General features: G+C 39.0%; 1 protein-coding gene across 4 annotated transcripts in view; it reads left to right on the top strand.

The window, feature by feature from the left end:
- cicb (capicua transcriptional repressor b) overlaps positions 1–23,290 on the top strand; it is a 60,990-nt gene that overhangs the window by 23,393 nt on the left and 14,307 nt on the right. For 3 of the 4 annotated variants that reach the window (XM_053495485.1, XM_053495484.1, XM_053495487.1), the window contains 2 exons: positions 19,058–19,207; positions 19,541–19,697. In XM_053495485.1, coding sequence (XP_053351460.1) covers positions 19,058–19,207; positions 19,541–19,697 — 307 coding nt within the window. Of the gene's footprint in view, positions 1–13,566; positions 15,995–19,057; positions 19,208–19,540; positions 19,698–23,290 lie in introns of those variants that run through there. The other variant, XM_053495488.1, reaches the window with a different exon arrangement.

The following is a 23,290-nucleotide window of genomic DNA, read 5'->3' on the forward strand; positions in this document are numbered from 1 at the left end:
GACAAAGCTCTGTTTTTGTTGGAAACGGTAGGCAGTACCAGCATATCACTGCTTCAGAAATAGACAAAGGTAGGTGGCTAGTTAAATTAAAGCAGGAATTAAACAGATTTTTTTTCTTTTTTTTTTTTTCAAATGTCAGCCTAATTAGCCGGTTGTTCTGAAGCAAAATTTATATACAGTAGGAAGGCTGCAGATGAAAAATTGAAAAGCTTCATGGAGTATCAGGCTCCACTCAGTGAGGCTTGTTCACTTATTTGTAGTCTACTTTGTCAAAACCACAGGGCACACTCATATCACAGAATCCCCAATCATTTCTTTGGCCACTCGGTCCCTTTTGTGAGGTTTGTTTTACTAGAAAGCAAATTTAACTGTCTTAGGAAAGAATCTCCCTGTTCGCTTTCAAGGCACCAGAGAATGACCGTGAAAGAAAAGAAAAGAAAAAAAAAACAGAACAAAGTCTTGGTTAAAAAAACAAAAAACAAAACTTTTTTTTTCTGTTTTAAGTAAGGGAAATCCTTTTGTAGCTAGTATTTAATTCTTTTCCTTCAGGTGCTGCGCTAATTTCAACGTGTAGCTGGCTAGGATCAACAATATGATTGATTTCCTTTCGGTGATATTCATTACTCTTGTTTGCAGAAAGCTCTTGCTCCAACAATCCTGTGAGCAGGATCTCAGCTAGGAGATAGGACAAAAGAATTGCTTGGCTTAGCTACAGTGTGAACGTGTCATTACAGCGATGACAGCAAAGCTATGCAGAAACGACACATCTTTATTCAAAAGCTGTGAGAGGCTGAATTTATTAAAGAAAAAGGAAAATCACATAAATGGCTCAGAATTAAATACATGTGATTTACTCAGAAATTTTATTTGCATTTATTTGAAATAAGAATAATAATAAAAAAAATATATTGTGAACACTTTTAATTCAGAACCAAGATGTTAGTTTTCAAGCCGTGTTTTCAACAGGACCTCCCACTTTTTTCCGTTTAGCCAGAGAATTTGTGCGTCACACAGTCATGGGTCTGCTAGCGTGTTCCTATTTTTATTTTCAATTGTGTCTTTGGGAAAGCGTTTGCCTTGCTCCTGGTCTTCCTCTTCATCAGTTTGTGCTTCCTCGACGAACTCGATCACTATACTCTCGTCCTCTTCTTCCTTCTCTTCTCTTCCCTTTGACTCCTCCAGCCTTGTGCACCATACAGCAGTTAGCAACAAAGCCCTCATTGGTTACTATTTTTATGTAAGTGCGTGTTCATGTCCTGTTAGGAAGCTTAACAGCTGAACCGTAGCTGACAGGTATAGATAGTGATTATAATAAATTATTATAATGCGTTAGCCCTACTTTCTTAGACTATGTGGCTATTCGTGGGGATTTGGCTGTCTCTGTTAAGTTTTCTAGAGAAAATTGAGTAAAATATAAATAGAAGTGTTTTATTGTAGTTATATTACATTGCACGTTCCTTTTTCTTTATTCTGTAGAATTATAAACCAAGCCAAGATCTTTGGCTTTCTGGTTAGGCCAGAGTTTATTATTTCATTTATTTCACTTGGATTGTTTGTATTACTGTCCCAAAATGCAAATTGCACTTACAGTAAAAACCTGTTAAGTTTATTGAATTTTCTAACAGCATGGAATATCCAAGTGTACACAGTTATAACACAGTATAATACACAGTATCAAAGTACTAGCAGTATTTATTTGTATTCATATGATTTTATAAAAATAAAAACATATTTATGTATCAAAATATAATCAAAAAATCTCTATATAACTTAAATAAAAATATGTAAATGAAATAAAAATAGATCATAATAATAATAAATAATGGTCAATTATTCAACTAAAAATAGAGTTTAGCCAACGTACAAATGTAATTTATTATAGCAAGACAGACAAATATTTAAGACCTACACTAAGTAATTTTTTGAGTGTAATGAATGCAAATATAACTTTTTTTTCTTTATTTATGCAGGTAACAAAGCAACTAGATTAGAAACTACATTAGAATGTAATTTTGGTGAATAACTAGACAATTTTAAGATTTTAATTTCCGTCTAAATCACAGTTTTAATTATCCAGACTAAAAAACAAAAAAAAGTTCCGCAGGTGTTTCATTTCATTTCATTTTATTCCTCCCTAAATTACTCTTATTATTATTCATGTGTGTAAACCCACAGTAACCCACTGCATCCTTTTACAAGCAGCGTTATATTACTAAAAAAACAACAACAAAAAAAGATTTTTATTACGTCACTTTACACCAACATATAATTGCAAATATTACTTGGAGGTGTTTAATGTGGAGACCAAAAGTCCAATAGATTCAATAGGTTCTAATTTGTTAAATATTTGTGAGTATAATATTGTTGGGTATATTAAATATTTAATACTGGAGACTGCACTGTTTTTAGGTCTCTATTTATATGTAAGTGAATGCTTTATGTGTTGAGCATATTAAATGCTTTGTACAAAAAATCTGATTTTCCTTGTTTCTAATCTGGTCTATTAAAGCACTTGATCAGATGACAGTGTAGATACGATCTGAAATGTATCATCAGGTTTTTCACAAAAAAACTGTGGTGTCCATTCCAGCTTAGCAGAGGGTTAAAGCGAAAAGGAGATGTATCACATATTAAGCGATTCTGAAATGAATGTAAATATTTCCACACTGTTCACTCAGGTTGTTGTCAATAATATAATTTGTAAAGAAAACTGCATGGAATTAGAAAAGAATGCAAAATCGAAGTGTTGTCACTAGTGCTTTCAGACGTTTGGACCCCACTGTGTATACCGTACATACTGTATGTACTCCAGAAGCAACTAGAAGTTCACTTAGAGTCAGTAGGCTAAAGATGGCCATAATACTGGAGATCTGTTTATTTTTCATTGGAGGATGCAAAAACATTCTCGTGATCACCACAATGAAATGAAATTAAGGCTTTTAATTCAATAATCAATAAAGTAGCTATAAAGTTATATTAATACATTAATTTCTTAATACAATAATAAAGTTAATTATAACTGATATGTAATTGATGGATGTACAGTAAAGCACACACACACACACACACACACACTAAAAAAAAATATATATATATATATATGCTCATTTCATATCAATGACCTTGGGGTAAAATATTGGTTGCCGTTTAGTTTGCTGTGATAAAGACACCAGAGATGCTCTTTAACAATCTTTACACACATTTATGAAACTTCCTAGCAATATTCCTAAAACTATACACAATTATAACTATACACTTCTCATATACAACTACAAGGAATTGTGTTTCACATCAAAAACAAACATACACAATAAACAATAACAACAACAAGGAAACCAAAATAAAGGAGAATTTATTAAAATAATGAATAATTCCAGGAGGTCGTTTATATTGCAAGGATTTAAATGCCGACTCAAGAAGAAATCCTCTCCTGCCTCATACAGAAACATTAAACATGTTCAACCTGTTTAACCTGATGATCGTTTTAAGTGATGGCAAGACCTTCCCCCTGGTCATCCTCAGCCAAGTGTAGCTTTGTTTATTTTTTTGTCCAGTGGTCAGTATTTTTTATTTTTATTTGTATTTGATGTGAAGGTGCTTTGAGTATGATATATTGAATAAAAGAAAGGAGAGCAAATGCTTTACCGCTATAAATAACCTAAAGGTACAATTAAAAAATGTGTTGTTTATGTAACAAGCTCAGCAGCGACCTCATTTCCCCTCTCGTCTGTTCCAACGACTCAGCTTTCAGCATCACTCATCACTGGCCTGATCATCTGTCACCATCTGCACCTGTTTCTCACTGGTTCATACCTTACGTTAGATGGTTTTTATGTGTGAATGATGTATTGGTCACTGTGTGGTTTAACAAACAAAAACTTAGATCCAGTGACTTGAAAATTGAAAATAAGAGACAAAAACTTGCCGAAAATGAAAGCTAAAGCTAAAAGCTAAAGCCTGAAGAAGAAGAAGACTGTATTCCTTGACACTACATTAAAAATAGTCTGACTCAAAATCTGCTTTATATACACATCATGTGTTAACCTTTCTCAGATGCAGTCATTTTCATTTTTTGTTATAATGCAGAAGTGGTAGTGTCGAAGCGAAAGGAAATAAAGTCCGCACAGTTTTGTAAGCATTAATGATAAACTCATGGGATTAACACGTGAGACGTTTCTGGATAACTTCAGGCGCAAAGCGAAACGTGTCGTGTGAAATGTACTGTATTCTCATACACTTGGACGATGTGTCATTTTTCTCAGCAAATGTAATACAAGCATTTATAAACCCCTTTTTTTTGTTTTTTTGTGGAGCTCCTCAAACACTATTTTGATCCTAAACTTTGCCCTTGTCGTCTCTTCTGGATCTGTTCGTCCCACGTAGATGTTAAGAAGGTTTTAAACTCACCGTTCCTACACAGGGGGTTTTGTTTGTTTAAGGAGAGTACCCGTGCCCCAGCGTGCGCCCGCTCGCCTCGTAGCACTCGGCGTGCGTTAAGTTGCGAGCTCACCACTGCCTCAGATTTGATGGAACTCGTCAGGAGCCGTGCCTGAGCCGGGGCAGCCCGGGACTTTGATTTCTTCTCACCGTGTTTTAGGAAATAAAATTCCCAACAACTGGTGCGACTAATTTCCTCAAGCTTTAACAAGGCTGTTTGTTCTGAGGCGTCTGACAGAACACCGAGGGTGTGATATAATGATCTCCTGATACCTACAGCATAATGCAGCAATCTCAGTACACACTACTGCTTTGAAATGCATCCACTCTCTCTCTCTCTCTCTCTCTCTCTCTCTTGCTTCATTAAATATTTTTATTTAAAAAATGTTATTAAATATTTTTTTTAAGTTTTTTGAAATATCTCATTTTAAAGTTACAGTTCTTTTAAAAAATGTAGTGGTACAAAAAAAGCTGTTGAGCGTACTATAGATGATCATGGTGTGTGTGTGTGTGTGTGTGAGAGAGAGAGAGAAAGAGCGTAAATGGGATCCTCTGTTGGCAACACAACATTCCCTCGCCTATGCTCCTCATTGATGACACATTATTTAGCGAGCACCTATGAGTGTGTGTGTGTGTGTGTGTGTGGGTGTGTTGTGAGATTTTGCGAGGGGATTTGCAGCTTGCATGTGTTTTTCTGTGTAATGAAACACTTCACTGAAGGATTTTTAGAATTCCTATTTTATGCACATCCTCGCTTCGTGGTTGTGTGTGTGTGTGTGTGTGTGATTTGCCAAACACTTACTCATGTAAATAGCCATTTGTTTATTTTAGTAACGGGGGGGACATTGTAGCTACTGCACTGGGGACTGTGCAGAGCTGTCTGGAGACTGTGCGAGTTTGCTTGTTATTTTTGTAGTTATGCGTGTAGGATTCAGTGTTTGGTCATGGTGTGTGTGCTTGAGAGTGTGTGTGTGTGTGAGAGAGAGATTTTTGTATCATGTTGGAGGCTGAATGTCACCATAAGAATAAGAATAAGAATATTGGTCAGGTTTGACCTTGTGGGGACATTCAGCCCGTCCCTATAAGAAAACGGATTTTTTTTTTTTTATTGCAGCATTTAATAAAAAGCAAACCAAAAAAAAGGCTAAAAAAAGAAAAGTGTGGTTACTGAGGTTTGGGGGTAGGCATAAGACTTAGCACAGATTATCTGCATTAATAATTATGTTAGTGAAATGCCCTGCCAAGGAGTGTGTGTGTGTGTGTGTGTGTGCGTGTGTGTGTGTGTTTCCTTGTCGGAGATGACAAGACAATTGTAGAGATGTAGTCTTTTAGTTACTGATGTGACTCATGAGAAAGCAAATGTTTTCACAGATATACAATAAACAGACTTTCATGAAACAATTTTTCTTTAGAAAAAAGAAAAAAGAAAAGAAAAAGGGATGTCTAGATTCCCGGCACAAAATTAACCCTCAGAGGTCTACACCTCTCTCTTTTAATTTTTTTTTTATAAAAACCAAATATATTTTACTAGAAATAAAAATGCACTCACTGCCCACAGATGCTTATAAATGATTCAGTACTGATCCAGATAGGCTGATGCAGAATTCTGATAGGATTTGAATATCAAAAGTACGATTGGTCAAACGGTCTCGACGGAAAGCTGCGGCTTTGCTGTTTATAGCACAAAAAAGTCCCGCCGTGAAAATCAAACTGGAAATCATAATGTGGCAGGATGAATATTTTAAGCAAGTCTCCATGCTGAATAATTCCTGAATTCTTAAGCGATAAGTGAAGAAACAAATTTTATGTGGCACCAGCACCACGACTTTTATACGTTAATCTATAAAAAAGGTGTCGGAGGTCCTAATGGTGAAAGACATCACACCTCTTGTGACATCCTCTACGTTTCTCACATCTATCTTGCTTTTCTTCTACTCCTCCATGAATCCTACTTTTGCTCCAAACAAAAAAGATTTAATATAATGAAATAAATAATCAATCAAACATAACAACGACCACAGCTTCATGAATGATTACGTGGACGGTCTTTAAAATTTTGAAATGTTTTTTGTATTTTTGGCAAGGCAGTGATAATGATTGGTCTTAAATTATTGTCATTGAAAATATTACATCATAAAAGTTTATATAATTGAACTTTATTGAACAAGTAATCTAATATATGTTTCAAAACTAGATATACTGTATGTAGGTATACACACACACAATACCAGTCTAAAGTTTGGACACATCTTCTAATCCCATGGTATTTCCTGATTTGTATTTCTCTCTATCCTGCAAAACAATGCTAAAGGCTTCCGACATACAGTATGCAGTAATTTCCTTTGGTCAGTTGATATTGAGATGTGTCTTCCACGTCATAACGCCTCTAATCTGAGTAGATTTTTGCTCAGATAACCTTTTATTGGTGGTTTTTGAGGCTGGTGGTTCTAAAAGATCTTCTCCCCTGCAGCAGATGTTCAGTAGGTTTTGGTCTTGCTTTCCTGGGAGGGTCTTCATGAGAGCCAGCTTCATCATGGTGCGTAATGGGTTTTGCAGCTGCACTTGACACAATACTGTTCTTGCAAGAACTGTTCAAAAACAGCTGACTTTCATGTCTTGAAATAACGACTGACCCTTGTCTTTTTATTATTATTATTATTATTATTATTATTATTATCATTATTATTATTATCATTATTATTATCATTAATAATAATAATAATAATCAACTACATGACACCATATCTGTTACGTCATAGTTTTGAAAATTTTCCAGTATTGCTCTTAAATGTAGATAATAAGTCACTAAACAAAAAACAATTATTTAAAAGGTGTATTCAATCTTTAAATTAAAATTTTAAACTTTAAAATTTTTAAATGAAAAAGTATTTGTTTCCTATTTTTTTTTTTTTGTTGCATATTTGTCACAAAATAATGATCATCAAACAAATGTTAATATTCACAAAGATAACCCGTGTAAAGGGGGAAAAAAAACCTGTCCAAACCTACCTGGCCCTACAGTATGTGAAAAAGTAATTGCCCCCTAAACCTAATAACTGGTTGTGCCATCCTTGACAGCAACAACTGCAATCAAGCATTGAGTCTTTCACTTTGCTGGTAAAGGAATTCTGGTCCACAGTTTTTAGCAGAATTGTTTTAATTCAGCCAAATTGGAGGGCTTTCGAGTATAAACGGCCTGTTTAAGCATCTCAATCGGATTTAAGTCCGGACTTTGACTAGGCCAATCCAGAACCTTTTTTCTTTTTTTTTCTTCTTTTTTTTACCATGCAGAGGTGGACCTGCTGAAGTGTTTCGTATCATTGTCCTGCTGAATCAGGACAGCTGATACGAAAGCTGAAGCTGATCAGACACCACCGCCATGTATGATTTGTTGGTATGTTCTTTTTATGAAATTATGTGTTAGTTTTACACCAGATGTAACATGATGCGCACCTTGTCTTATCAAGTTCTGGTCTCATCAGTCCACAAAATATTTGCATAAAAACCTTGGAGATAATCAAGATGTTTTTTTGGAAAATGTGAGATAAGCCTTTGTGTTGTTTTTGGTGATCAGTGGCTTTCGTGTTGGAGCTCTCCCATGGATACCATTTTAGCCCGGTCTCTTTCGTATTGTTGAATCATGAACGCAGACCTTAACTCAGCCGAGTGAGGCCCGCAGTTCTTTAGATGCTACATATAGTATATTACGTATAAATCAATACTTTGTGCAATTATATAATAATTGTTTGGCAGCAGTGCAAGGCATAAAATCATACAAATACTGTTCAGCAGCTCTGGGTAATGTTCACATCAACCATCAGAATGGGGGGAAATGTGATCTCAGTGATTCTGACCGTGGCACGATGGTTAGTGCCAGATGGGCTGATTTAAGTAATTCTGTTTCCCAGGGGTTTTCACACACAGCATTCTCTGGAGTTTAGTTAGACTGGAGCAATAAAGAGAAAACATCCAGTGAACTGCAGTGCTGTTGATGAGGAGAATGACCAGATGGAAGGGCTTCAGTAACTCAAAAAACCACTCTGTACAACACTCTGTGATGAGCAAAAAAGCATCTCAGCATGCACTACATGCCACATTTTCAACACATTGGGATCCACTTCTGTCAGTCAAGAACAGAAAGCTGAGGCTGCGGTTGGCACAGAGACGGCAGGGTCAGAATGTGGCACCAACAGCATGAATCCATGGACCCAACTTGCTTTGTGTGGACAGTCCAGGCTGATGAAGGTGGTGTTATGGCGTTGGACATGTTTTCTTGGAACACTGGAACATCTGGGCCTGTTAATGCAAATCAGTCATCACTTAAATGCCACAACCTGTGTAAGTGTTGTTGCTGACTATGTGTATTCCTTCATGACCGCCATTTACTCATCTTCTGATTAAAAAAAAACAACAAAATGGTTTCATGGGAATGGCAGTGAGGTCAGTGTTCTTCATTGGCTTTCCTGATTACTGGATCTGAACCTAATGGAACAGTTTTGGAGTGTGGAAGAGAGTGCAGGAGATTTACACCATGAAAACTCTTTTTTTCCCAACATCTTGTGGAATCCATGTCCTGAGGATTTCGGGTTGTTTGGGAGAGCAAAGGGGAGGCCCGGCCCAGTGTTACTGTATATAGCGTTCCTAGAGTCTGTCAAACTTTTCTTTGCAACGTCAGTCACATGAAGGAAACTTGTAAAACATGAAGAACATTGCAACTTGTGAAAAACAGAAGCGGAAATCTGTTAGTTAGTAGAATTTAATAGAATTCTAATGGCCGCTGTTGTGGTGAAAACAAAAATACAAAAAAAACGGGTTATGCGTCATAAACGTAGCTGTGTAAGCATGTGTAATCATGCAGGGACGACATAAAACCTTGAGGAAAACATAAAGTAACTGTAATTACTCATTACTGTACACAGTTCACTGTCTATAGCTAGTGTGTAATTGTTAATTATTACACAAGCACCCGTTGATAGGGTTGACATAACGGCCATGAGATTTCCATTATAAGCGAGCTGAGCTGCAGAAAGTGAGAGACGCCAGGGTTCAGTGTGCTATACAGCAGAGTAGCATCCTGGAGCGACTGAGTATCAGAAGTGTCATGTACAGGTTCCGTTGCCAAGGCAGCAATGCAAAATACGTGAGGTCCACCTTGAGAAAATAACAAATGTATGTAAAGAACAATGTCACACAAATGCGCACACCCATATAACACTGCACACAATATAGTGTAGTGCATATATATATATATATATATATATATATATATATATACTTAAGCGTTTTCATGAAGTATTTCGAACAGACATGTTGTATTTTCAGCACTGAGGTAGCATTTAAACCCTAATCGTGATCCACCATCAGGTCAGGCGTACGGATTACAACCCCTCTATTATCAAACCTGCGTACCTATAATATTTGATAGCCTTAGAGATTATTTGCTGCTTTTCAGTATTTTCCACCAGCTAAAAGTTTAATGTTATGAACTCCTCGTCTTCTCTAAGTAAATCTGGACGTTGCAAATGGCAGAAGTCTATTTTAAACTTTAAAATCTGTGCACACTTGCATTATTCAGTTCATCCATTCATCTCGCTGTCATTCGCTGTCTGCTCTTGCTTTGTTTTTCACCCAGTCACCTCTCTCCCTCTCTCTCTTTCCCTTTCTCCCTCTCTCCCTTTCCCTCTCTCTCTCTCTCTCTCTCTCTCTTTCTCTCAGTGCTGCAGTGCAGAAGCCTCTCGTTTTTCAGTATGATCGTTCTGGAGAACCCTGGCACTGCCACTGCCACTGCCACATTATTTCCCCTTGTAATAAATCTCATCATCCTTACTTCTTTTACATGATAGTAAAAACACAGATTACCATGAGTGTCGATACTCACCGCCTGCTTGCGTTCTTTCGTCGAAAACAGCACGCATTCATTCATCATCTATAAAACCCTAACCGGGTTTTGACCTTCATATTAAAGTTACCCTGCAACTCTTAATCTGTCTGTTTAGTCATACTATCTTCTGACTTCGGATAACTATATATATATATATATATATATATATATATATTTTTTTTTTTTACTCCTTCCTGATGCCCTTATGCACTCCTGCTCTGTTCTTTTCTTATGTGGCATCCTTGTAGGTTTTACACATGCCAGTGCTGCCTCCATGTGGACACAATATGACATTACGCACCACAAACACACCATTTCACACCTGTCTTTTTTCATTTGCATTTATTTATTGGACTAATGCTTAGACAGCTCCTGCTATCCAAATGGACTAACAGTTGAGGCAGGATCCAGCTGAGCACTTTAAACAGCTCATCAGCCTTGATATGTGAACTCAGGACCAATATAAACTTTGACCTGACACACTCCACACACACCTTTCCCCCAGTAATAGCACCTTTTCATCACCCCTCATTGTCTGCATCGTCATTTTTTTCCCTTTTCGGCGCCTGCTAGAGACAGGACAATTACAGAAATGCAAGCAATGACTCGATTATTAATACATCTCCTTTACTCACTTTTTTCAGTACAAAAGGTTAAAGTCAGCTGGCTTTGACCTGCTAAATTATTAGGATTTATTAATTTTGTGTGCTTTTAATTAGATACCCAACAGTACATGCTGCTTTTCAATATATATATATATATATTTAAAAAAAAACAGGTAGATGATTAAAAGTCAGCCAAAGTGCTTGCATAACCTGTTGCCATGGCAACAGCAAATGGGAGGCTCTGATTAAGTTGTAATTAGAAAAAAAGTGAAAAATTAATTGGATTAGATAACAAGATGCAAGAAGGAGAGTGTGGATTACACATGTGCTTTTATTTCACTCATACTGAAAAAATGTCTGTCCCTGCTCATGATGCCTGATTGTGCTGTTTTTTAGGAAAACTTTATTTTTTGGTTTAAAGCATCTTTTAGGAAATCACAAGAATAAAAGAAACAAGAAGCTTTTCGAGTCATTTGAGCTTTTTCATTCTTGTCCAGCAGTGAAAGTGTTAAGAACTTGTTTACTACAGTCAGACTCCGCTTGACGCTGCTCATCCTGAGCTCATCCTGATTGGCTGAAACCAGCAGCTCCGAGCAATCTCATTGGCCAGGATTAAGATTGTTCCTGCCCACTGCTAAAAAAGCTTGTCCTTGTCAATTGGTGCACATTTTCAGATTGAGGACATGTACTTATAGTTAATATTATGCATTTTAAAGTATTTATTATCTATATTTACACATACAATGAAATGCATTGTGCTGTGTAGCAGTGTCTGCTTTTCATCTCACTCCGATCCAATGAGAGAGCTGTGTTTTCACAACTTGTTTTCTCTTCTCTTCTCCCCCTCCCTGCTCTTCTCTCCTCAGAATGACTCTTGTTCTATTTTTACTCGCCTAACTCGCACTCTTTCCCCTTCCCACCCATTTTTCCCCCTCTCTTTCTCTCTCCTTTACGTACCTCTGTTTTTTTTAGTAGTAAATACAGCATATTTGGCTTTCTGTATGGGTACATAGGGTTTAGTTCACATTTCTAAATTAAGGATCATAAAACAAGTGTCTATGGAAAATGTGGTCATAGAATTGGCAATGTACAGTACAGGCACATATACATCTGTCTATAGTGTGAATATTTGTAATGGCACAGACTGATACTGGGCTTGAGGCCAAGGCCGCATTACCCTCTACAAACAGTTTGGTCTTTCAGCACTCTCATACCTAACTGGAACTTACCCAAAATCCACCCCCCACCCACCCACACACACACACACGCACACACGCACACAAAGTGAACCTGCTTTTATCGAGCACTACAGACACTTTATACTCACACTAGAGTTTTAGCCCAGTAACCTGAACCGTGTGACATCATTATTATTTTGACCTCAGGTAGTTTGGTGAAAAACACGAGCATACGTCCTCCCTGCATGTGCATCAGCTCAGCACTCTCATACAACAGACCCGGAGTACTTAGTAGAGTGTGTAGTGAACCATTTAGCTGCATAAAGGAAATTTGATCCTGCTTGCAGTATAACTCAGACAAGGTGTGGTGTTTAACATATGGAAGCGTGCCATCATTTTTATTTCTCTCTCAAAAGTTGAGAGGATGTAATGGACATGCAGTGATTTATCCAATACTGGGATGCAGTCTCACTGTGTTATACATGTGCTATTAATCATGTATTAATTCCCAGTCTGTTTTTATATACACTTTAGTAGTAAAAAAAAAAAAAAAAAAAAAAGGGCGAAATCATGCTTAGTTTTGCTTCTTTTCTTTCTTTTTTTTTGCTCCATTGTAGCAGTGTGCTGGGGCAGATGTGGGTGGATACGACTATCTGTTCTGACTGCAGTGCTGCATTTAGAAATGCATTTGATTTTGGTGTGTGATAGAGGCTCAGATATACAGTGCTGTAGAGATTATTGTGGTGTACTGTTAGACGTGCATGGCATGGGTCATCGAGAGTAGTAGAGGAAGTGTGCCTGTTAAGATCAGGTTCCCGTAAAGCACTTCCGCTTCTTATATTGCTCATGCACATATCTGTGTGAGTCAGTAATTTACCAGAAAACTAATGGTTTGTTAAAAAAAAAAAAAACTTATAAGCTATAGAGTTAGCTCTGTAAGCTAACATCATCTATCTGTCAAATTTATGTTGCCGGTTTATGAAGTTGTATGGGGGGATAAATAAGTGTAAAAGTAGATGATGGGGTCAGAATTATTTGTTGAAGAAGCTAAAAGTGAAATAAAGATGTGTGTGAGAGAGAGAGAGAGAGAGAGAGCAAGATCCCGTAAAGTTATTAGAGGATAAATTTCGTGGGCGGGGTCATGCAAATCAACTTAGCGCTTGACCCTGTCAGGCTGCGTTTCTTGGGCCAATAGAAATTACCACGCGCTCTTACGTCACCGCGGGATCCAATGTAAAGTTTTTCTGCTTTCTTACGTCACTAAATATTCACGAGCTGCGACGTTAAACTGAACCGCTTAGAGGGCGGGCCTAATTAACATATGACTGACATTCCAGAGCACCGTGGACCAATCAGCGTTCGAGGCGGCATCGCGACGGTTAAGAGCGCGGACCAATCTCAGCACGCGGTTCAAGAGTACAAGGCGGGTCACACGGGCTGGGCGAGGTTCACACATACACACACACAGCAAGAACACTAATACACTCTCACAAACACTCTCAGCACCGAAAGGGGGCAGCCTACTGTACAACAAGAGGAAGAGGGAGTGAGAAGAGAAAGAAAAGAAAGAAAGGGCTTGCGAAGCAAGCGAGTGTGAGAGGAGAGAAAACAGGAGAGAACGCGCGCGAGAGAGAGAGAGAGACCGAAGGCTAAATGAATGGTGTTGTGCTCCGCGGACTTTTTACTACGAAGGCGTAAAAGGAAAAGAGAGCGCGCGCGGGGAGGAGCGGCTGCGGCGAGGCTCGCGCTCGAGCGGCCCTTTATATATATCTATATATATTACTGTAGACCCGGGAGTCTTTTACACGGGGCTCGCGCTGCGCTTCACATCCGCGAGCGGCACTCAGCATCGCGCGCGTGAGCATCTTCACGGGACTGTTAGGACGAGCTGGACTCAGTGTGTGTGTGTGTGTGTTGTTTTTCTTTCCTGTCTGACGGTTTGGATCTGAGCCTCCCGGATGACAGACAAGACTCAGCTAAAAGATTTTTTGTGTGTGTGCGTGCGCGCGCGCGTGTGTGTAAATGAGGGGGCAGCAAAGGAAGGCATTTAACAAAAAAAATGACAAAATGAGGATTTGTGAAAACAGCCCCCGCGCGTTTCGGTGTCTCAGAGCTCAGTCGTGATCAACGGATTTCTCAGATTTAGGAGGTTGATTAAGCAGCAGCGGAGGACCTACAGTAGACTACAGTAGACGGAGCGCGTGCGTTGTGCTCGAGAAGCTTCATGAGAAATCGCTGGTTTTATTTCCGTTTGTCACATGACAGGTTGTAGTTCGTTAAAGCGTTAAGTCATTTCAGTGAGTCACACACTTCTGAAGGGGCAAACAGGTTGCACTTGCTTTGGGGGATGCTCTGCCGACTTTAGTCTTCACACCGGAGACGTTTCTCGTTTCGCTCCCGTGTGTGTGTATATATAGGTTGTAAATAATCAGAACACACGGCAGAGCTGAAGTTTTCGATTTGTAAGCTTGTCACAGGGTTGACATGAGGGCGAGCTTGGAGTGCCCGGTTGCGGGTAGCGGCTCAGGGGCGTTCCCGAGGGGACGGGCTCAACCGGAGGAGCACCGCCGCCGCTGCTCCCGCTACTGCTACTGCTGCTGTTACTGAACCCGCGCCACATTATTTATCTCTCACACACACATTTCATTCAGAAACATAGTCATAGATCACACTCTCGACACGAAACAGCACAGCGGTTTTTATGTTGTTGTTTTTTCAATAGTTTTGTCAGCACTAGCTCGCCCAACCCTTCTGCTGTAACGTGACCCGCTATCAATATCCAATTGTTGTTTTTTTTTAAATATCATTTTCAACATTCTACATTTTTCTCATTCCTGACCCATTAAAGTTTCAGTAGTGTTTTATTTTAGTGGTTTATTTATATACGAACGAGTGCTTGTTCAACTCGAGCGGTACAAACATATACATACATTTAGCATGCTAATAATAATAACCATCATGCTATGCTAGGCTAAACTAGCTTGATCTCAGCTCTGGATGATAAAGCCCCCTGCAGTGACAGCTCTTTTAATAATCCAGACCAGTAGCGTTATTTTCTAGCTTTCTGTTTTTGCGTAAATTAATTGACATATATATTTTTTTCTTTCTTTCTTAAAACGTGTCTGTTTGAGGTTAGCTCGGGGTGTCAGTCAGTGTCGCTACTCGAGTCCGGGGATGACCGAGAGGCCTAGTTTAAATTAACCCTTTGCGCTCCGCTCCGAGCTCTACATGTAAACAAACAGGCGAATAGAGGGGGCGTCTGGGGAACTTGGACCAAAAAAAACAAAAACACAGATCTTCCAAACCTTAAGTTATTCTTAAATAGGAAACCTGTTTATATTTAGTGGGTTTTTGGACGTTAAATGCTAGCGGGTTTTTTTTTTCTCCCGCAAAGCTGCTCGTGTTCATGAAACAGAAACCTGCTCGAGTTTGTTTTGGTTGTTTTTGCGGATTGCAGGGCAGCTTGTAAGGTGAATCCGAGTCATTTTGTTTATTATTAGTTTTTACAGTTTTTTTTTAAAGAAAACGACCCAAAGATTACCATCCTTCGTGTGTACGCGGGACCAGAGTTATAAAACTACCGAGTCGTCGTGTGTTATGGCCGCTTGTTTTGATTCGCGCACTGACTGACTGACTGACTGAACATCACCTGCCAAGAACAACCACCACGGAGATGCTGCCTTTTTATTATTATTGTTATTACTAGTTTTATTTTTTCTCTACACCAAATGGAGATTTAAACAACTTCCGGACGAAGAGACATTGTTTTTTTTTATTACACGTTAATGAAGTTTCTATAAAGACAAGATCCTGAAGAGTTTTTTTTTTAAATCAAGCAACCATGTTTTCCTCGGAAACACCGCAATATCTACGCCAAGGACTTAGCATGTTCGGTCAGTTCCCATCATTTTATGCTTTGTGCTTAAATGTTTAAGCGGGAAAAATTGTTGTTTTTTAAAGCCGATGTCGTGCTTGTCTGTTCTGACACTTGCCTTACTGTAGCTCAGAGAGAATCACTGTAGGTGCTGTTAGCTCAACACCAAGGATTGCTACAAGTAAAGCATTGGGCATTTTATTAGGTACAGTTTTGTTACAATCTAGGTCATTTTGTAGGTCACAGATTGCCAACCTCTGCTCCTGGAGTACACAATGTCCTGAAAATGTTAGTGTTGTCGCTGTCTTTCAAAGCCTCAGCTGGCTGAGAGAGATCCAGTTTGGGTATGGTATCTGTCGCCAGGCTGTCAGGAACCATTAGTATGTTATACGGAATGTGATACAGTATCTGAGTGTAAACAAACACACACTCACAGCGTAATGATGAACACAACATTAACTTTATGTAAATCTAACTGGTGGCACTGTGGTTTAATGGTTACCTACACTGTGGCCTCGCACCTACACCCTGGATTGGGGGTTTGATTCTCACCTCGGGAAGTTTGAGTTTGTGCGTGGAGTTTGCATGTTCTCCCTGTGCTTCCCAATGCAGTCCAAATACATGCAGGTTAGGCTAATTAGCATTCCCAAATTGCACATAGTGTGTGAATGACAATCAGGCTGGCAACCCCGCCCCTTAAATAACCACCACAGAATTGATGGGGCTAGATGGCATGTGGATGGAACAAAATACCAAAAAAATACTTACTTTCGTTGGATTCTGAGCTTTTTTCAGACACATCTTTTCACAAATTGTCAGTCCTGTTTCCATTCCGTCCATCAATAAAAAAATAAATAAAACATGGGGTCAACCCATAGTAGATATCGTTCAGATATTATTGGACTTGTCTCAGGACAGCCATGACGCCAAGATGGCACATGGGTATGAGTGCGTAAGACACAGCAGTCGTGCTGGTTATAATCCCAGCACACAAACGGTACCCAGTGGTCTCTTAACAGTGAGTCTGTCTGTTGTAGAGAAAAGCTTCCCATCTGTGCATAGCAACAGACTGAATCAAGTCAGTAATTTTATACTTATGTGGTATAAAATAAAGCCACATGGACTTATTAATGCGTTTGACACCGGGTAAAAAACATAGCCAAGTATTACGTAACAGTAAATGTAATCAAGCTTGATTTGTTAAATTGTCCAGAGATGTTGCTTCTAAGATGAAGGAAAAACATGATGTTTGCCATGTTTTTATGTATGTATGTAAGTATGTATGTATTCTTTTAAATATATTACAGAATGTAGATTTATTCATCATTGTTGATATTGTGATATGAAAACCAAAGAAGGAGTCAGTGATGTTGATAGCAGACAAAACCACAAATTCGCTCTTTTCACTACAGTGCTTCTTTACAAGCTCCGTCCCTTCAAATTCATGAACGAGCATTGCACCTAGACAACTGGACTAGCTGAGCAATCTTGTTGATTGAAATGTAGTCGAGACACGAGGTAACCCCTCATGCTTCTGATTGGCTGCAGGAGTGTAGTGCCGCACAGTCTGTGCCACTTTGTTTAGTTCACATTTTTTAGAGCCAGGCTTGTGTACGAACACCAGATTTTTTTTTTCAGCCCACACACAGAACAAACATGTAGAGTGGAGATTTTTGCTGGATTGGACAAAAAAAAAAAAGCATATAAGATTAGAATCGCTGACTCCTTCTTTAAATGTTGCGTAGTCCACAAAGCTCTTATACAGAACGGGTAGGTAAATAAAAACCGTGTAAATACTCCTTGCGTACAAAGATACCTACATGACTTAGTGGCAACAGTGTTTTCTTTTAATGCTTAATCATTAATATTAGATTGGGCGTTCAAACTGGGGTTTGTGATGACATTTCTTGCGAAGGAAGGCGTAAAAACTGATAAACTGATTAATAGCCGCAGTAAAACATTTGAACAGTGCAAACGTTTTAAAGAAGTCCCCACATCCATGATCCCGCATTTGTGTGTGGGAACTGTACACACAATCATTCACCAACACCACTTGCACATTATAGGAACCCAGCTGGGAGTTGTTACCATATCCTCCGCACGGTCCTGACCTCACAACCAAGCCATTTCCACAAGAAATCATGGTGCCTGCATACAGAGAAAGCTTTCTACCCTGATGGTATCCAAGCACTAGTGAACTTTGAGATAAATGCATCAGTCTAGCAGGGGATTATACAAAGAAATAAAGCTTTTTTTTTTTTTTTTTAAGACACTCATAACTGAGTTTGGTTATTCTGTGCAATCAAAAGTCCCTGGTTTGCCCCCCCCCCCCCATAGTAGTCTGTAATTATTTAAGATAGTTATGTTTTTGTCCTCTTGTGTCTCTTCATGTGACTGCCAGGTCATTCAGAACCGATCAGGTCAGAAACATCTGTTTTAAACTTGACATGGGGCAATTGAAAGCATACTTTCCTGTCCACTTGTTTATAAACATTCTGTTTTCATCATTGCCTTTTTTTAAATTATTAAATAAGTTATGTTGTTGGTTTACTAATCAGAGAGGGTAAATAAAAAATAAATTAAAAAAAATCTGGTAGTCTTTAAAAACTCTCTCTTATGTCTGAGCTAATCTCTCTACCCCTGTAGTTGCTCTCTAGTCCGCTGATCGTGTTTCAGCTAAATAAATTACACATGTGCATGTGATTGGATAAATTGCACCAGCAGATTTGTACAGAATGCGAGGCAGGTCATATTTAGAAATCTAGAGACTGCTGAATTCTTTCATGCCTTTATTGGCTCTGCTACACCACATTAATGTACTTGCTTTGGTGTGTTAAATGATGTTCTGGGTCTGCTTAGGCATTTCAGTCATCAACTGACGAGCCTTAATCTGTTTATTGTGTATGTGTTTGTGTGTATCATGCTGCTATATATGTAATGCTACAGTCATGTGATTGAGGGATCATAAGCAGGCTTTTGGATTTGGTTAAGTCCTATTTAGTTGAGTTGATATGAAGCATTAGGTCGAGAAATATGAACTAAAGACTGAACTAATAAATGAATGTTGTTCTCCTTTCTGCAGTGTGGACTAACGTGGAGCCTCGCTCGGTTCCAGTGTTTCCTTGGCATTCGTTGGTGCCGTTCCTGGCACCCACCCAATCAGATCCATCGACTCAGCCCAGCGAGGGCCAGCAGCCTGTCAATCATTCTCAAGCTGGCACTCTTAAGAAAGGTAATTAATTTATATAATTTTTAGATCTGTCAGTTTCACTGAAAAAACAGCTGCAGTGTTTAGTCGCAGTGTTGTTTTTTAAAGGAAAAAAAGTTTTTCTCAGCACTGCAGGATTGTATTTTATCATGCAGCGTATTTCAGTTGTTCACGTTATCATCGTCTTTCATGAACGAGCATTGAGACACGCCATACGTAACACTACCTGTGAGTTATCCGTTACCTAATGTCGCGGCTGACCTAACGATGATGCCAAAATGGAACATTTCAGGTGAGCTCCAGGGTGATAAATGACATCGGGTTACAAGACATAATGCTCGTGCTGTCTTTTTTTAGAGTCCCAGGGCGGTGTGGCGGTAAAGGAGGTCGTCGAGGGAGCATCGAATCCTACTTTACGACCTGCTCCCTCTATCGATGACCTCCCGCCAGAGAGGGAGAGGGAGACGGAGAAAGAGAGGCCAGACAGTGAAACGGAGAGCGACGTCGATGATCCGTGAGTGCTCCATTTGTTTGTGTGTGTGTGTGTAGTTCAGGATGCTGGAGCCTTGTGGTAACATTTATGTTTTTCAAGGCCACACACAGGAAGCTGACAGCTAATGCAGTGCTAATCTTGTGTACTGGTTTATGTTACATTTAACCCTTCAGCAATCCAATCCATTATTTTTAGTCAGTTATTTCTCTCAGTACAGGAACTGTCTGTGTGAGTGTAAGGAGTTAAGATAATACTATTACATGGTAATAATGGAGTATTTAAAAGAACAGGGGGGTAAAAAAGCATAAGATACGCAGTAAAACTTGTCGCCATGTGTATCTTTCGTACAGCTGCAACCTCTAAAAGCCGCAACGTGAGTGAGTTTTACACTGACATTTTCCGCATTTTACCCAAATCAGCCTGTATGAGGGTCAGAATCCAGTTTAAGCTCACAGTTCTGTTTCCGAAAGCATTTTTAGAGATCGTTGTACTCCTTCAACCTATAATGTCTCGTCGCAATGATTTTGCAAAACTGATAATTTTGGTTTGTTTAAGGGCATTGACTCTACAGCAGGCTGATATGTAAACTCATCAGCTTTTGATCACTAGTAGTGAACCTTAAGTGTTTGTCTATTACTGTGCAGAAGTTTTTTATTTTTATTTTTCTGTGCCCTTTTTATTGCATTACAGTGCCTGTTTTATTTTCCCCTCATATTTGGCACGCTTAAATGACTGAGATCATCGATAATATTACTCAAAGACACCCTGAGTAGATACAAAATGGAGTTTTTGTATTTACAAAACTCAAAAATTTATGAATTCTGGGAAAACCAGAAAATCCTGAAGGAGAATGTCCAGCCCTCAGTTTGTGACCTTAAGCTTGAGTGCTCTTGGGTTTTGCAGCAAGAATGACAAAAAAAAAAAAAAGGATTTAAATGGCATGACCATAAGCAGGCTGTTCATGCTTGAAAACCCTGCAATGTGGCTAAAATGATACAATTTTGAAAAGTAGAGCGGGCCAAAATTCCTCCACAGAGACGTGAAAAACTCGCTGCAACAGTTGGTTGGCGCGGCCAGTTATTACGTTTAGGGGGCATTTACTTTTTTTCCTAGGGCCAGGTAGGTTTGGAGACCTTTTTCTCTTTTAGCAAATGAAATCATAATCATAAAAACAGCATTTTGTATTTACTCAGGTTGTCTTTGTGTAATATTCACATTGGTTTGATATCAATGTATCAGAAAGGGGCAAATACTTTTTCACAACACTATATGGTGACATCTGTTTTAAACAGAACAGACGATTCCTGCAAAGAGAGGTATGTGTGTGATGAGTCAGATGAGCATAATGGCAACTCCGGGAGAGAAAAGCAATCTACTCTCAGTGTTTGCGTGTTTGTGTGTGTGTGAGAGAGAGACAGAGAGAAAGAGAGAGAGAAGAGCAATTTAGATAATGAGTTAGATAGTCATTTGGATAGACCCAACCAAAGAGGTTTTCTCACTCTTTAACGAGGAGACATATGCAAATCTTAGAACTGAAACAGAACACGATGTTACTTTATAGTCGCACACAGTCAACCCATCCCTACAGAAAATTCAAGTGTTTACTCGGCGCGAGCGAGAGCAACGCAGCCATCGGTTTCAACTACATTGATATTCTATCAGCAACGTTCTCTCAGATTGCACTGAAGCGATTTCAATACAGTACGTCTCAAAGACAAGAACAGGACACAGTATTTTTACAGAGATGCCCGTGCTGTTTGTAAAGAGATGAGGGAGAGAGAGAGGGAGAGAGTTTTGAGATTTCACACTGCGGAAAAACATGGTGACTGACTCATCCATAAACACAAACACTCTCCCATCCAAATAAAATAAAGGCATTGTCTGGAGACTCTAGTAGTGTTTTTAAATTATAGTCCGTGGTGAATTGGACTGCGCAGGATTTTAACCTATTGGAAGTCCACAGTATAATTCGAAGCTGGTTTTCATATCTAAATTTAAGAAAGACGAAGAAAAGCTTTCTTCACTAATTGCACTAACTACAGTATCCCCGTGTTTCTACGATCGAAATAGTCATCCTGCGTCTCAGATGTAATGGAGTTAACTTAAAACGGTAGTGGTGTAAAATTACAACCCTGGCATTTTCTTTGCAGTTTTTAAGTCAATTAGGTAAATGATAAAAGAGCTCAGCGCAGTTTGCAAACGTGACCTAAATTACAGAGTGTTCTTATTTTTGCAAGCTTTGTTAAATCAGAATGAAGTAGACATGTTCATTACTGTTTGGATTCCATGAAGCCTTCAAGATCTTAACTGATAGTTATACTGTAGCATTTGTACTTGTAACCTTCTTGTAGAAGACGGGGTCAGATTTGAAGCTCGCAGGAAAATTGAGGCTACGTTGATTTGCACTGTTACCATGCACAGTAAGTTTTGGGGTTCAATCTAGCCTTCGGTCTGTGTGCAAACTGTTTGAGTCCCTCATGTTAAACCCTAGCCAAGTTTCCTAGCCTGTTTTTTTTTTTTTTCCACAGTCTAAAGACATGCCCTGTATGTTTCCAAATTCTGTCAGCACCCCACCTAAGGTGCACCCTGCCTTTGGTAGGGTAAACAGATAAGCGATATAGACAGATACACACACCGCAAGATCAGATCTCCTCCTTCGGAGCAGACGCGATTGTAGTTTGAAACAGTCCTGGGCGTGCCTCTCAGTATTAGTCTTGACTTGAAAGTTTCTGAATAAATATAGGAACAATTGTTGTGGCTTTCAGTGATTAGTGCAGTTGACTTGAACCCTGGTGCAAGTTCCTCTTTCGGCTTTTTAACACGTACAAGTTATTTTGGAGCCGTCCCCAGTCTACCTCACTCAGGACTGGTTATTTTTGGTCCGCACCGGAATGCAGCCGGTGCTTCAACTTGTGTACTGTAGATCATAAGAGCGAGGTGTGGTACGGATTCTAATCTAATACCTGGACTCTCACTCATTTTTGATCGCAACGAGAAAGGGTTTGATTCTGAATCTACACAATTAAGGGATGTGGGTGACAGTTTTTGTAAATGCGAGCTGCTAAAATGAGCCACGTGGCATGAAGTGAACCAAATGAGAGAGAGTTATGTGCTGAAGAAATAAGTGTTTTGGAGAGTTGAGTTGATGAATTAATCGTTTTTGTAATGATCTAGTCATATATATCAAGCACAGCCCAGTGTTTCTATGCACACTTGCCAAAAGTTTTTTTATTTATTTATTTATTTATTTATTTTAACCTTTTTTTGGCTTTGTGTGTGCGTACAACCCAAAAGTACTCATGTCAAAAGACACCATAATTGGTTTTATTACTTGCGATGTACAATGTTTAAGCAATTTTCTAGTAACAAGGATGGCAAATGACAAAGACGTATGACAAACCTCTCATTTTATATCAGCCACAGTGAACACCGTGTGCCTTTCTGTTTTATGATGTAAAATTCTTGACCATTACTCTAGTACGCGATGAGAACATGATGAGCCACGCTGTAATGTGGTGCTTTCAGTAATTGGTCAGTTAGACTCCACAGAGAGGCTTTAGCGCACCCGGATGGGTTTATCATGCAGCTCGAGCTAATCTGAATCAAACCAGGTT

The sequence above is a fragment of the Clarias gariepinus genome, chromosome 4 (assembly GCF_024256425.1).
Source record: "Clarias gariepinus isolate MV-2021 ecotype Netherlands chromosome 4, CGAR_prim_01v2, whole genome shotgun sequence".
NCBI lineage: Eukaryota > Metazoa > Chordata > Actinopteri > Siluriformes > Clariidae > Clarias > Clarias gariepinus.